The 17320-nt window shown below is 37.6% G+C and overlaps 1 protein-coding gene across 1 annotated transcript in view; it reads left to right on the forward strand.

The window, feature by feature from the left end:
• The window catches only part of GPC5 (glypican 5), a 1364332-nt gene that overhangs the window by 26204 nt on the left and 1320808 nt on the right, over window positions 1–17320 (forward strand). The window contains exon 2 of the mRNA XM_068526854.1: window positions 17089–17250. Within this exon, the coding sequence (XP_068382955.1) occupies window positions 17089–17250 (162 nt within the window). The remainder of the gene's footprint in view (window positions 1–17088; window positions 17251–17320) is intronic.

Genomic DNA, 17320 nt, shown 5'->3' on the forward strand with positions numbered 1-17320 from the left:
TTCTGCAGACTTACAGGATCCTGGGGACCTGCAATTCTATTTCATCATGACATTGCTGGATTTTCTTGGGACAAGAGTGACTTCTTTTGGCGGAGTTGGTGGCAGGATTAGATAGTAAAGTGTGGTGGGTGAAGACTGCCAGAATCCAGTGTTTTTTAGATACAGCCTGGAATTTAGTTACCCCTGCTCTGGATATCATAGTCATGACTGATAACCCAAGTTTTTGGGTGATACTGGGCCCAGTACGGAGGCTGGCAATCTGGTATGGGTTGGGGAAAACAATTTGACCCCATTGTTGGAAATGGAATAAACAGTAGGAGTATAATTTAGTTACTGGAATTCAGGTATGAAAGTATGTCAGGACAAGCAAAGGTACTAAATATGTTGAACCAATGCAGAATGAATTTTGGGTACTTAATTGAACCCTTGACTAGGATTCACTTAATACTAGAATCTGGAGTGGGATGGAGCCTGCAGGTAGAAATAGGGTATCTCAGCTGACTCAAGGGCAGACATCTAAATAGATTGTTAATTTTAAAACGAGATGTTTATTTGTCATTTAAATGGGATGTTTAGTTATCATAGCTATGTGAGAAGAGAAAAGCAAATACCAGTTTTGACAGCCTGCTATACACCAGGTACGTGCTAGGATTTTTAACCCATCATTTTGTTAATTTTTAATGTGTCTGGATATATTATTAGAGCTTTTCTATAATAAATGTAACCAATTTTCATTATTAGAGCTTTTCTATAATAAATGTAACCAATTTTCAAAGTGCTATTTACCTTTTTTCCTTTTCTGAATTCCAGTATTTGGGATAACACTTTTTCAGATGCAGAGTCTACTACTCCATAATTTACTCATTTCCTGGGTAAAATGGATTAGTGTGTTTATCTGCTATACTATTAAATCATTAGGTAAGAACTTTTTGTTCCTTATTTTTCTTCTTTCTAAATTCAAAAAATTCAAAAGCAATTTTTTTTTGGTTAATGCTAAATTTTAAGTTGTTCTGAAGGAATAAATGCTTATTTGAACATAAAGATTTTTAAGGCACATTTTTTCATGTGCCTTACCAATTTTGAGTTTGTTTTAGAAAAAAATCCTGTCTTATCTATAGTATATTTAAAAATCATCTAGTTTATGAGCACTATTTTAATAAAAAATTTTTTATTACTCTTCAAGACAACTCATAGACTAATGTAGAATAACCAGTCCTTCTTTCCTTCCTCCCTTCCTCCCTTCCTCCCTTCCTCCCTTCCTCCCTTCCTCCCTTCCTCCCTTCCTTTCTCTTCTCTTCTCTTCTTTGACAAACCCTAATTAGTAGTTTATCAGATAAAGGAGGAATTACAAAGTCCTTTTCCTCAAGAAGCTGATGGTTTTTAGGAGGGAAGAAAATGTAGAATAAAAATATTTTACATACTAAGATAGTGTTTTGGACAGAGCTGATAAGAGTTCAAAGTAGGGATTGGGTAATCCTAACAGGGGCCCTCAGAAGAGTTTGAACTGAATTTGGAAAGATGAGAAAGTTTTACTTACATTTTTCATTTCAGGACTGGGTCATAAAATTTACATATCCTTAATCTATGTCACCTAATCATGCTCCAAAATGGCCATGCCATTCTATGCTCTTACCAGTCAGACATGCAGTTGTTATTCTCTTTTTAAATTCTGGGAGGTGTTCTTAGATAGATGGGAGCATAAGTGGCCATTTTCAATGGCCCATCTCTCAATATCCATGGAAATGTTGAAAAAGAAGCAAAAACATAAAAGAAGACTTCATCTACATCACAACCAGGAAAAACCTCAATATATAAAAAGCTCTAGAGACTATTAGATACCAAACACAATGCCATGGATGTTGAGTCGAAAGGACAGGAAATACCCTACCTGGGACCGTTTTCCCCCCTGCCAATTTGTGGAGAGTGGAGAAGAAACTATGTTCTTCTACCATCCTGTTACTTTAGAACTCACGCTACAAGGCAGAAAATGAAAAGGGATAAGCTGCACATCTCAAGCCTCCAGGTCTTACCATTCTGTGCAAATAACTGATGTTATGTGTACGATTAAGCCCATCTTTCACTACTAATGAACTTCTACCTGACAATGTAGAAACTGTCCCTGGTTGTTTCTTTCCATCCCCACTAAGTATCCCCGTGAGACCCCAAGGTGCGTTTTGTATGTCCATGTGTGTTTTGTGTAGTCAGTTTGGGCTTCCTCTGGTGTAGTGCTGTAGGACTTGGCACTCCCATGTGAAATGAGACATCAGTTGCTCTTGTGGTGGTCATTTGTCATTTCTTAGTCACTGTTGTCCCCACAGTACCCTAGTTTTTTTTGTTCTTTTGAAACCAACTACCCTCTGTCTCTCACATGTAGTTTGAATGCAGTTTACCCAACCCTGAACTCCTAATTGTCTTAAACCAGTCAACATCCGTCAACATCCTTCATGTTTTGGCCACAGTGATTGTTCACATATGAGCACATAAGCCAGCCAGAGCCAGTGAAATGTGAAGAGAGGTTTGCTGGAACTTCTGAGAAAAAGAAGTTTTCTTTTTCTTCTATAAGGACTATCTGAAGTATATTTCCTCTTCTGAGTGGTATGGACTGAATTACAGCAGCCATTTTTCTACATGAGGCTGGAGTGTCTGGGGGTGCTCACCAGGGGAAACTGAGGATGGAGCAAAATCTATGGGAGACAGAGAGGAGAGACAGAGAGGAAGCAGGTCCTGTGTGAGACCATTAAAGCAATGATGTCAAAAGTTGCCTAGAACTATACTTACTTTATACTTTTAGTTTTCTGAACTAATTAAATCCCTTATGCTTTTGCCAATTTGAGTTGGATTTTTGTTTATTTTTATTCACAAGTATCTGGGTGACAGAGTTCCCTTTAATGTGTGTGTTAACAAACATGGTGGCAGTGGGGTTCCCTGTGGTAGAGCTGGTGAAGAGTTGTATTTAATACATTACTTATTTCTAGGCACAAAAGATAGCCTTGGTGTTTGGGTTGGGACACTTTTGAGTGTGTCACCATTCTCTACCCAAAAGCACTCTGCCTGCCCACCCACAATTTCTAAGTCTCGCTTCTTTGCCTGGGCTTTTCAACGTGTTTGACGGTTCCTGAGATCCTTCTATATAACATCGATCAATTCATTCTTTCCTGCTACCCCTCCACTAGAGTATTAACTTGGGTACTTTGGTTGCAAGAAACACAAACTAATTATAAGCCTTAGGTGTATCTCATGAAACCCCAAAATAGGGGAAATAATTTGGTCTCGGAAAAGAACTACAGTAGGAACTGTAGAGAACTCTGATGGCTTTCCCTTCATTTCTCTACTCTGTACACTCTGCTTTTTTGTCTCCATGGTGAAATAGCATGGGCACCTCACTCCTAAATTATGTATTAAAACAGCCTGATGGAAAACAGACTAGACTTTCTGTGTGCTCCAATGCTAAATTCTCAGATGAAACAGTCCAGTTGATTCTGTTTCAATCACTTATTTGCTTTCAGTTCAGCAAACTTTAATCAGATGTGAGGTCACCTGACATACCTGCGGCTGGCAGGGACCTCTCCTGTGGAGGTGTTGAGAGAGCGATTCTCAGAGGAAAGGGGGTTACTGTGAAGTGGGCTGATTCCACAGAAATTGTGGCAGGCAATTCATTTTGCTCTGGGCTCCATTTATGGTTGGGAGCTTCCTCTCCTTCCCCACCGCTAACCCCACCACTGACAAGGTCTTTAGACCATGGACATCCGTGGATGCAAATACATCCTTGAAAATGGAGAAGTAATGCTCAGTTTCCTGTGCCAGATAGTTCAGAATCTCAGCTTCAGCCTGGCTTGCAGGAGCCGTGCTGCATGGGCCTGATTTCATTTAGAGAAACAGTGTGGATAGTTGGCTATAGAACAGTTTGGGGCTCATTAAAACTGAGGGGATGAGATTGCAATTGATTTTTTTTTTCCATCCCTCAAGGAGCAGGCTCTACTGTTGCTGATTCTTAACAGATATATGTATTAATATGTATTTCAGCTTTTTCTCCTGAGTTGGTTAACATGTCAGAGAGTGTCAACTCCAAATTCATGACTTCAAGTTTGAGAAAGCATTCCACTTAGCAGAACTTTTCTCTGCTTCAGGACATACTTTCATGTTAGAATTGCTTTGTTATGGGTTATAAGAGTAAGGATTTAAATATGTGATTTTGTGTGAACATTCATCAACCATGACTAGAAAAACAACTGAATACATTATCCATTGAAGGATCAATGATGCCATTTATATGCGAGGGACAGCATTACTGTTCTACCAGTGGGTATTATGTTGACCCTATTTGTTTAAATTTGTAGATTGGCAAATGTTACTTATTTTTTTATTGAATTTTTAATTGAATTTTATTATCATTTTTTCTTGAATCCAGAACCATAAAAAACCCTTAATAGCTGAAACACTTAATACTCTTACGAAAAAAATTTTTTTTTATTTTAATGAATAATATCAATATATACTGTTAGAGGACAGTGCCTGTATTCCAGAAGAGAAAAAAGATGAATCTTTAAATTACAGTGGTACATTATTGAGGAATATTTGTAAAAATGTAAATACGATCATCATAAATACTATTTCAAAATGTTTATTGAACCAGTTTTTAATGTCCTCAGCAATATGTTCATCCTGGATCTATATGGAAAACTATCTCATTAATTTTAAGCCGTGAAAGTGCTTTCTTAGGCTTCTTGCAAAATATTTATGTGCAAGTAAGGAGAAAGGGAAGGAGACTAACACTTTCCTGAAGGTCTTTTGTTCCAGGCACTGTGCTAGTTACATACAATACATTGGGAAACAAGGCAAAGGTGGTCCTTATCCTATCGGAGCTTGTAGTCTTGGGAGAGAAGCAAATTAAATGGAATCAATTAACTACACAAAGCAAATGTTCAGGAAAGCACCAAGATGCAGGGTGGTATCAGGAACTGTTAGGCAGCCCTTCAGGTCAGGGTTGGCAGAAGTTAGAAAGGAAGGAGCTTTCAAACGGTTAAACAGGTTTTAGCACAAATGCCACAGAGATGAGAAATTAACCTCATGCTTTCCCATTCCTCCAAATACTGACACCTGTCCAGAATCCTTCTTCTTTTGTTCTCTCTCTAGGGCTTTCAGGTCATTGATTGTTGTATTTTGCCCAGTCAATGGTGGCTTTCTGTGGCTAGCACTGCAATGTTGCAAGTGGAATCCCTCTTGTTATTTCTTGGACATAACACATTTTATTTCATTTTAGAGCAGAGAACTGGAATGGCCACTAAAAGAATGTTATCAGACCCTGCATTTAGTATCACATCCTTTTGATGTTCTGGAATAAACCATAAAAGATAGTGGAATGATTTGGCCTGCCATAATCCTGGGAAATATTATTAGTGTTGTATTGGCTAGATTTCTTGATAAGGTAGGTAACTGCAGAATCTGTGGTAGATCCAGGCTTTACTCTGAGCTGGAAAATGACTACGGCATCTGCAAACCTTGCATTCTTGCATAATTAAATTCAGGTCCAGCAGAAAAGAGAAAGCTTTGCTTTCCTGGAGACCTCAGCAAATATCTCTGCATTTCTTTCTTGTGACTGGCTGTCTATTTCTGAATCAATCATTGTGCTGACAGGATAGAATGCTGTGTTTTCATCCTTTTGTGTGTATCAATTTCATCTAAATAACAAGTATGTGGGTGAGGAAGAGGTAAAGCTTCAAAGGAAATTCCAGGAGAGGGAACAGATGCTACTCAGCTCTCAGGAGATCCAAAGCCATTGTCATGATTCTTGCTAGATACATGGACTGAAGTATTTTTTATTCTACCTGGATGAAGGAATACATTTGACTCAGTCAAAACCCTTTCACCCTAATAACATTTCACAGATCATCAGTTTCAGAATGTATGGGAAGAAGACACTCTCAGAAAAGACAGAAAGAGAAAAATTTACCAGTATCACCTTACTACTCTGAATTCCAAGGCCCTATTTTAATCTGGTGAGAATTTGGTATTTTATGACACGTAACATCCATTCTGGGGAACCTAAAGTATATCTTGATGTCAGTGTCTTGACACCAAGGCCCTTTCCTATGTCAACTATCAACAAAGCTGATATGTGTTACAAACATAAAAATCCTGCAAGTTGGCTAGGGGAGAGGTAAATGTTTGAAATAAAAAGAGAACGTATATTATCAATCAGTAGTACTATTTTGAAAGTCGTCTTTTTTTTTTTTTGTAAGAAAAAGCGTGGATACAGAAAACCCTTGGACTTAAGCTTATTTGATTTGTTGTAATCCATTGCAATTATTATTAGGGATACTGAAATTGTCCCATGTTTGGCCAGCAAAAATGTTTTGAAGTTGGCTTTTTTTTTTTCAGTTTTAATATTTTTTATTGAAGTACAGTTGATTTACAACGTTGTGTTAATTTCTGTTGTACAGAAAAGTGATTCAGTTACATACATATATATAATCTTTTTAAGATATTCTTGTCCATTATGGTTTATCATAGGATATTGAATATAGTTCTCTGTGCAGTACAGTAGGACCTTGTTGTTTATCTATTCCATGTATAATAGCTTACATCTGCTAACCTCAGCTTCCCACTCCATCCCTCCCCCAAGCCCCCCACCCCCCTTGGCAACCACCAGTCTGTCCTCTATGTCCATGGTTCTGTTTCTGTTTCATAGATAAGTTCATTTGTGTCATATTTTAGCTTCCACATATAAGTGATATCATATGGTATTTGTCTTTCTCTTTCTGACTTCACTTAGTATGATAGTTGAAGATGGCTTCTGTTATGGGCTAAATTGTGTTCCCCCAAATTCCTAAGTTGAAACCCTAGCCCCTAATATGACTGTATTAGGAGATGGGAGGTAACTAAGGTTAAATGAGGTCATAAGGATGGGTCCTAATCCAATATTACCGGTGTCCTTATAAGAAGAAAGACATGGGGAGAGCACATGTACAAAGAGCAGGTCACCTGAGGACACATAGAGAAGGTGCCATCTGTAAGCCAAGGATTTGAGAGGCCACAAGAGAAACCAAGCCTGCCAGCACCTTGGTCTTGGACTTCCAGCCTCCAGAACTGTGATAAAATAAATTTCTGTTGTGTAAGCCGCCAGTCTGTGGTATTCTGTTATGGCAGCCCTGGCAGACTAATATGGTTCCTGAGTCCGTTTTGATATGACCCTGGTAGTTATTTGCTATCTACTAGCAAGTCTATTAGCAAATAACTAGGGTTATTTGACCCTAGCTTCTTTGCTATCTGGTGAACAAGATGCTTTAGCTAGTCTGTCATTTTATCTCTTTCCTGCCCCGGACCTAGAGGGAGGCATTTTTTAGAGAAGCACTGACTTTTTGAGAGTATTGGTATTTCAAGATTATAATCTGGGCACAAGGGGGACCCTTTGCCACTCAGTTATTCATTGTTCCTAGGCCTTTTCAGTGAAACTAGGAAATATATTTTTTTAAAGGTAAATTTCTTCATGCTTTCATATTGCTACTTTAAGTCAAGTTTGCAGAGGTTTTTGGGGTTTTTTTTGATATCTTTATGGGGTTTTTTTTTTAAACATTTTTATTGGAGTATAATTGCTTTACAATGGTGTGTTAGTTTCTGCTATATAACAAAGTGAATCAGCTATACGTATACCTATATCCCCATATCCCCTCCCTCTTGCATCTCCCTCCCACCCTCCCTATCCCACCCCTCTAGGTGGTCACAAAGCACAGAGCTGATCTCCCTGTGCCATGTGGCTTCTTCCCACTAGCTATCTATTTTGCAGAGTTTTACTTAACCTCTTCTTTATTATGTCTGTATCTCTTTTCTTCTTCACTAAAAAAATCCTGATTTTCAAGGATACAGGATAGAATTAGAGAACAGAACAGTCCATAATTACTTATTTGTTTTATCCCATTTCACCCTCACAACAGTTTCAGCATAGAATAAAATACAGGTTTTAGTATTTGTCCTGTTTTCTTCTTCAGGGGTTTACATTATAAACAATATTTTTTTTGTCACTGTCTTTCAAATCCTTTCATTCTTTTTGATTTTTCACAATTCCTTATTTTCCACCCTCTGCTTCTCTTAAGGTAGTACCTTTGTGTGATTGGCTCCTGTGTTCTTCTAGTTTAGTCTTCTCTTCAGAATGTTTTTCTTTCATCTTTAATTCTTTCCTGAGTACTGTCACCTCATATCTGAATTTTTAAAATTCTGATTTGTGCTGTTCTTTCATGTTTTATGTCATCTTTTAGCTTGTTTTGAAATAGCATGGCTGAATTTTTTATTTTTTTTGGGGGGGAGGGCATGTCTTTCTGGCCTGCTTTCTTTGTCTGTAGGGATGTTATTCTGTTCCTTATTCCCTTTTTTATTGTAATAACTCTGTGTGAGATTTGACCTCAATATTTTTTGATGTTCAGTTCACGTGAAGTTGGTTTTTTTCCTTGGAAATTTAGGTTGAAATAGACTTCAGAATAGTTTTTGTGACTTTACAGAGTTTCTTCTTCTGTTGGTTTTGTGTAGTGTTTAAAAGTATGGCTGCGTGTTTTCTGAAATTTCCTGGATTTATTTCCCTTCCCACTTTGGTCTGGACCTTCTCTGTGTATGTCTCTTAACTCCTTCTTCTGTTGAATTTTAATTCCGCTTCCAGACGTTTCTCTTCTGCATGGGGTTCTTCCCTGGAAAGGAGCCTGCTGGATCTCTTTGGAGAGTTCACAGGGGTCTGGAGTCCTCCTGCTAATTCATTCATTTTAATCTTGGCTCCTTTGCACACATCCAGTGATCGAGAGGGCGAAACTCTCCATTTCAGCTGCTGTTCACAAATTGGTCCACTGTGCTTTCTTGTGAATTCTGGTTGGCTCTTTGGGGCTTCATCTGTCCTTAGGTCCTTCAGACATTATCCCTCTGCTTCATTTTTCTCTCTCCTGCCCAGACTCTGATACTGTGAAGATCTGTGGCTGTTGCTGTTTTTTCCCCACTCCACATATATTTTGAAGGTTGTGGGGTTATTACGTCACCTAGTTTAGTTGTATTTTTTTGGATTTGATTTCAAGTTGTTCTATCTGGTCCGTGTGGGGATTTGGAGATCGTGAAAACTATGCTGCCACTGCCACCGTCTTTCCAGAATGCCTCCCAATGTTCCTGTTTTAACATATTAACAAAAGTACACAAGCAGGTAGATGGCTGTTAACAGTTTCTTAAGTGGGGGAACAGAAAGGAAAACGTAGTAACCAGTACTGCTGCTTCTGGGTAGGCAATCCAGAAAAGCCCACACAATTCTGGTCGAGGGCCCCTTCAGCAAGGAGCCTGCTGTTTTATTTTTAGTTTCATTTTGTTTTTAGCACTTTAATTCTCTCAGAGTTTGGTTTTACTGATCAGAAACACGGCTGCTGCACCTGAGCTTGGGTTGCGTACTCTTGTTGTTTCATAAGCATCCTCGGTTATGCCATGTTCTTTGAAGCCAGGCTTTGAAATATTTTAAAAATATATCTTGTTACCATGTAGTATCTGTTTGGGGTCCATTTGGCTTTGCTTTCTTATGATGCTAGTTCTATTTACAATGGGAGAACTGAAGTCTGGGCGTTTGATCAACAAGCATCTTATTATGTCCTTTGTGCTTATACTGTGAATAAAATGTAAGATATGGTTCTTTCCCTGAGGATGTGTAGTTCATCTCGCCTGTCGTTTGGACTGACACAGGAAACAAGGGAACTAGTTTCTTGTAGACTCTTTTCCCCCTCCACTGCGACCCTAACTCTTAAGTTACTACTGATAAAAATATCGTGCCAATTAGACATAACTAGGTCTTTGAATTATAGTCTTGATTTGGTTTGGAGTTTAGCTTTATGTTGGCATTACCAACTTCCAAGATGCTAAATGAAAGTCTGGATTAATCAATGCAGATCCTCATCAACTTGAGGGATGTGTTTGCTCTAAGTGGTCTAAGTTGCTAGCCATGCTTATTCAGAGTGTGCTGAGACATGATGGTTTCTCTTCTACATATGTTTAGAAAGCGGTCAAGGTAATTTGCAGCATCTTTCTAAGCGTACTTTCCACCACTTAAAATTGGGCACAGGGACTTCCCTGTTGGCGCAGTGATTAAGAATCTGCCTGCCAATGCAGGGGACACTGGTTCGATCCCTGGTCCAGAAGGATCCCACATGCCATGGAACAACTAAGCCCGTGTGCCACAACTACTGAGTCTACTCTCTAGAGCCCATGAGCCGCAACTACTGAGCCTGCTCTCCACAACTTCTGAAGCCCACGTGCCCTAGAACCTGCACACTACAACTACTGAGCCCGCGTGTTGCAACTACTGAAGCCCATGCACCTAGAGCCCCTGCTCCACAACAAGAGGAGCCACCGCAATGGGAAGCCCGTGCACCACATCAAAGAGTAGCCCCTGCTTGCCACAACTAGAGAAAGCCCACGCTCAGCAACGAAGACCGAATGCAGCCAAGAAAATAAATTAAAAAAAAAATTTTTTTAAATTGGGCACAAAGGCAAATGGCAACTCTATAACTTTATATTTTAGCCTATTTTTATTTTTGAATAAAACTCCTTGGATGGTTCCTAACCTAAAATGTATTTTCTTGCAACTTTCCAAACAGATGACTTCTTTAGAAACAGGAATTGAAAATGGTCAGGTTTGTCTGTACACACACCATTTATAGATTGAAGGCCATTGCTTTCCTCTCAGTGGAGTGGTGGTGAATATGATAGCTTGGAAATCACTCTGCCTGTTTCCGAACACCAGCTCCACCATTTTGTATTATGTAAGTATGTGTCACTGGGCAGCTTTTAAAGCCTCTTTATGTCTCCATTTCCTCACAAGTAAAATGTGGTAGTGATGGTACCTATGTCATAAGGTTAAAGTGAGGACTAAATGAGATAACGCATATACATAGTAGATCCTTGATTGTTGGTTTAATGAATGAAAATTGAGTGTTTATGATGTATTATACTAGGCTCTGAGCTGGACAACTGGCATACGATAATGAGTAAAAGTTCCTGCACTTGGAGCTTTGTAGTACAGATGAGGGAACTAATTAATTAGTAATCACATTTAGGAACATAACACTGCAACCACGATAAGTGCAATGGAGAGGAATGAGGGGCAGTCCAGAGGCATAGAGTAGGGACTGGAGCTGTCGGTGGGGTTCAGGAAAGTTCCTGTGGGAAGACTGAATTAAGATCTAAAGAAAAATAGATGGGAATGAAGTCGGGGAAGGTGTGTGTTTGCCGCAAGACTGTCTAAGACAGAGGGAAGAGCACGCAGAATGGCTCTGTGGAAAGAGGGCACTTGGTGAATATGAGGAAATAAAAGAAGGCTGGTGTGTGAAGGGAAGAGTACAATGGCTGATGTTACTGAGATGAGGCTGGAGCAGGAGGGAAGGAAGAAGTGGTCCAACTTGGGGCCTTCTTGGGCCATGTTTAAGAATGTGATCTAGCAAAGTGATGTTAGGTATTTAAATTCTGGAGAGAGATTCTATTATTGTTGTTGTTACTATTATCATTATTTTTATTCCCTAGCAGTCTTTCCTGTACCAAATATGCTTATATCCTTTAATATTTATTCATTGGTTCTCTTCCCCAGTCTCTATCATTGTTTTTCTCTGAACTCTAATTCCTCAATCTTTCCATTTAGGAAGAAAGCTGAGAAGATAACTTTATTTTCTTTAAGTCAATTTTACTGTTTGAAGTAGAATTTGCCTTTGTATAACTTTAGGCAATATAAATAAAAAACAATTGCCAAGATGTTACCTACTGTGACACATTTTATGTGTCTGAGCCTTTGTGCAGTGCTCAAGCACGCTGCTGTTTGTCTAACTTACACAAACTGAAGCCTGAGGCTGAATCTGTGTGGAAAAGGAGGGGTTTGAAAGGTGGCTGTTGTGTGTGTGTGTGTGTGTGTGTGTGTGTGTGTGTGTGTGTACACACATGCACATTTGCATATTTTATGTTTGCTGATCTACAGTTGGTCAGTGAAGAGCTAATGTGGAAGCTGTGAAACTCTGCAGAGATCAAAGACCATAACCCTTACTCCTACCCTAAAATAAGGGAAGAACTGTATTATATTGGGCCATGTAAATACAATTGTCCTGAAACCTGGGTAGGCTTGGGATGCCCTGAGGCTCACCCCATGATGCACCCTCAGGGTTGTCCTCTTTAAGTCCTATTCCACGCCGCATACCTTTTCCTCTGTTCTCTAGCGTATCTGCTATGGATAACGGGGCTTGCCCTGGGCTCCTGTCTAGGATAAGAGTTGTTAATCATACTAGCAAGATTTGTTTCTAATTTTTTTTATTGCAGTAAAATATGAAATTTACCATCTTAACCACTTTATAAGTGCACAGTTCAGTGGTACTAAATACGTTTATGTTATACAAACCACTGCCACCATCTACCTCCAGAACTCTTTTCATCTTGCAAAACTGAAACTCTGTCCCCATTAAACAGTAAGTCCCCAGTCTCCCCCCTCTGCCCAGCCCCAGCCAACCACCATTCTACTTTCTGTCTCTATGATTTTGGTGATCCTAAGAACCTCATATGAGTGGAGTTATATTTGTGTTTTTGTGACTGGCTTATTTCACCTAGTGTAATGTCCTCAAGGTTCATCCATGTTGTAGCATAAGTCAGAATTTCCTTCCTTTTTAAGATTGAATAATATTCCAGTGTATGTATATACCATATTTTGCTTACCATTCATCAATCCATGGACACTTGAGTTGCTTCCATGTTTTAGCTATTGTGAATAATATGCTGAGAATATGGTGTACAAATATCTCTTCAAGACTCTTTTCAATTCTTTTGGGTATGTATACAGAAGTAGAATTGCTGGATCATATGGTAATTCTACTTTTAGGTTTTTGAGTAACTGCCATATTGTTTTCCACAGTGGTTTTACCATTTCACATTCCAGCCAACAGTACACAAGTGTTCTAATAACTCCACATCCTCGCTAACACTTGTTATTATCTGTATTTTTCATAGTAGTCATTCTAATGGGTGTGAGGTGGTATCTCATTGTAGCTTTTATTTCCTTCCAGTTTTATTGAGATACAGTTGACATACAACACTGTATAAGTTTAAGGTATACAGCATAATGATTTGACTTGCATACATCATGAAATGGTTATCACAATAAGTTTACTGAACATCTATCTTCTCTTGTAGATACAAAATCAAAGAAATAGAAAAAAATTTTTTCCTTGTGGTAAGACTCTTAGGATTTACTCTCTTAACTTTCATATATAACATACAACGATGTTATTTATATTTATCACATTGTACTTTACATCTCTAGTACTTACTTATCTTTATAACTGGGAGTTTGTACCTTTTGACTATCTTCATCCAGTTCCCCCTTCTCCAACTCCCTGTACATATCTGATCTCTTTTTCTATGAGTTTGTTTGTTTTTGAAGTACAATTGGTGTACAACTCTGTTAGTTCCTGTTACACAACATAATGATCTGATATTTCAATACATTTCAAAATAATTGCCATAAGTCTAGTTACAATATGTCACCATAAAAAGATATTATGTAGTCATTGACTATATTCCCTACACTTTACATTTCATACCTGTGTCTCATTTATTTTACAACTGGAAGTTTGTACCTCTTAATCTCCCTCACCTATTTCTTTCTTTCCCTATTCCCCTCCCCTCTGGCAACCACCTGTTTGTTTTCTGTATTTATGAGTCTGTTTCTGTTTTGTTGTGTTTGTTCATTTGTTTTGGTTTTTAGATTCCACATATAAGTGGAATCATACAGTATTTGTCTTTTACTGTTTGATCTATTTCACTTAGCATAATACTCTCTAGTTCTATTCATGTTGTCACAAATGGCAAGATTTTATTCTTTTTCATGACTGAGTAACTTTATATATATATCACATATGATATATATATCACATATGATATATATATATATATCACATTATTTATCCATTCATTTATTGATGGGCACTTATGTTGCTTCCATATCTTAGCTATTGTAAATAATGCTGCAATGAGTATAGGGATGCATATATCTTTTCAAATTAGTGTTTTTGTTTTCTTCGAATAAATGCCCAGGGATAGAATTGTTGGATTATATAGTAGTTCTATTTTTCATTTTTTGAGGAATTTCCATACTGTTTTCCATAGCAGCTACACCAATTTACATTCTCGTCAACAATGCACAAGGGTTCCCTTTTTTCCACATCCTTGATAACACTTGTTATTTGCTGTCTTTTTGATAATAGCCATTCGGACAATGTGAGGTGAGATCTCAATATGGTTTTAATTTGCATTTCCCTGACGATTAGTGATCTTGAGCATCTTTTCATGTGTCTGTTGACCATCTGTATGTCTTCTTTGTAAAAATGTCTATCCAGAACCTCTGTCTATTTTTTAACTGCATTGTTAGTTTTTTTGATATTGAGTTGTATGGGTTCTTTGAAGATTTTAGATATTAACCCCTATTGGATATATCAGTTACAAATATCTTCTCCCGTTCAGTGGGGGCCTTTTCATTTTGTCGATAGTTTTCTCTGCTGTACAAAAGCTTTTCAGTTTGGCATAGGCTCATTTATTTATTTTGTTTTTGTTTCCCGTGCCTGAGGAGACATACCCAACAAAATATTGCTAAGATAGATATCAAAGAGCTTACTGTCTATGTTTTCTTCTAGAAGCTTTATGGTTTCAGGCCCTATATTTAGGTATTTAACCCATTTAGAATTTATTTTTGTGCATGGTGTGAGAGGGTAGCCAGTTTGATTCTTTTGTGTGTCGCTGTCCAGTTTTTCCAACACCATTATTGAAGAGGCTGTCTTTTCCCCATTGTATATTCTTGCCTCCTTTGTCATAAATTAATTGCCCATGTAAGTGTGGGTTCGTTTCTGGACTCTCTATTCTGTACCATTGATATATGTATGTGTTTTTGTGCCAGTACGATACTGTTTTGATTACTGTAGCTTTGTAGTATAGTTTGAAATCAGGGAGCATGATTCCTCCAGATCTGTTCTTCTTTCTCAAGATTGTTTTGGCTATTCAGGGACTTTTGTGTTTCCACACACATTTTAAAATTATTTGTTCTAGTTCTGTGAAAAATGCTCTTGGTATTTTGATAGGGCTTGCATTGAATCTGTAGATAGCCTTGGGTAGTATGGTCATTTTAATAATATTAATTCTCCTAATCCATGAACATGGTATATCTTTCCATATGTTTATGTTGTCTTCAATTTCTTTCATCAGTGTCTTATTGTTTTCTGAGTACAGGTCTTTTACCTCCTTAGGTAGGTTTATTCCTAGATATTTTATTCTTTTGGATGTGATTGTAAATGAAATTGTTTCCTTAATTTCTCTTTCTGATAGTTCATTGTTAGTGTATAGAAATGCAACAGATTTCTGTATATTAATTTTGTATCCTGCAAATTTACTGAATTCATTGATGAGCTCTAGTAGGTTTTTGATGGTGTCTTGAGGATTTTCTATGTATAGTATCGTGTCATTTGCATACAGTGACAGTTTTACTTCTTCCTTTCCAGTTTGGATTCCTTTTGTTTCTTTTTCTTGTCTGCTGCTGTGGCTAGGGCTTCCAACACTATGTTGAATAAAAGTGGCAAGAGTGGATATCCTTTTCTTGTACCTGATCTTAGAAGAAATGCTTTTAGTTTCTCACCACTGAGTATTATGTTAGCTTGGGTTTGTCATATATGGCTTTTACTATGTTGAGATATGTTTCCTCTCTGCCCACTTTCTGGAGTGTTTTTATCATAAATGGATGTTGAATTTTGTCAAAAGCTTTTTCTGTATCTATTGAGATGATCATATGATTTTTATTCTTCAATATGTTAATGTGGTTATCACACTGATTGATTGATTGGGGATATTGAACCATCCATTCATCACTGGGATAAATTACACTTGATCATGATGTATGAGTTTTTTAATATAATATTGAAAATTTGGTTTGCTAATACTTTGTTGAGGATTTTTGCATCTATTTTCATCAGCAATATTCACCTGTAATTTTCTTTTTGTGATACCTTTGCCTGGTTTTTGTATCAGGGTGATGCTGTGTTTGTAGAATGAGTTCCAAAGCTTCCTTCCTCTGCAATATTTTTGAATAGTTTGAGAAGGATAGGTGTTAACTCTTCTCTAAATGTTTGGTAGAATTCACCTGTGAAGCCATCCTGAACTACTTTTTTTTTTCTTTATTACTGATTCAGTTTCATTACTGGTAGTTAGACTCTTCATATTTTCTGTTTCTTCCTGGTTCAGTCTTGGGATATTGTGCATTTCTAGAAATTTGTCCATTTCTTTTAGGTTGCCCATTTTATTGGGCTATAATTGTTTGTAGTAATCTCTTGTGACCCTTTGTATGTCTGTGGTGTCAGTTGTAACTTCTCCTTTTTCATCTCTAATTTTATTAATTTGGGCCCTCATGCTTTTTTTCTTGATGAGTCTGGCTAATGGTTTATCAATTTTGTCTATCTTTTCAAAGAATCAGCTTTTAGTTTCATTGATCTTTTCTACTGTTTTTTTTTTTTTCAGATTCTCTCTTTCATTTATTTCTGCTTTATGATTTCTTTCCTTCTACTAACATTGTTTTTTGTTGTTGTTGTCATTATTGTTCTTATTTTTCTAGTTCCTTTAGGTATAAGGTTTGGTTGTTCTTTTGAGATTTTTTTTTTTGTTTCCTGAAGTAAGCTTGTGTTGCTATAAACTTCACTCTTAGAACTTCTTCTGCTGCATCCTATAGATTTTAGATTGTTGTGTTTTCATTTTCATTTGTCTCTAGGTATTTTTTGATTTCTTCTTTGATTTCTTCAGTGATCCATTTGTTGTTTAGTAGCATATTTTTTAACCTTCCTGTGTTTGTGTTTTTTGCCTGCCGGTGGATGGGGCCAGTTCCTGGCACAGCTTGCTGTGGGGTCCAGGGTATCCTAAGGCTAGTGTTGACCCACTGGTATCATTTTGCTGGTGGGCATATAGAACATGAACCTGTAATGTGCAGTGCTGATCATTAATGTCAGATACATAACATGTAATGTTTGTTAAATGAACAGGTAATTATTATGAAAAATATTCTATGTATTCCAGGGCCTGATCTTCAGGTTTGCATAGCCAAAAAACCTGCATGTTGCTCCAGGAAGATGGAGGAAAGTTATCAAATCGCAGCTCTCCAAGATATGCAGCAGGTGCTTCAAACATCCAGCTCTACATTAAAGTTTCTGATATCTCGAAACGCAGCTGCCTTTCAAGGTAAATGTATCTTGATTTCTGAAACTGAGCATAAATCTTGCTATGTAATTTACCTATTATTATTATTATA

Source organism: Eschrichtius robustus, chromosome 18 (assembly GCF_028021215.1).
Source record: "Eschrichtius robustus isolate mEscRob2 chromosome 18, mEscRob2.pri, whole genome shotgun sequence".
NCBI lineage: Eukaryota > Metazoa > Chordata > Mammalia > Artiodactyla > Eschrichtiidae > Eschrichtius > Eschrichtius robustus.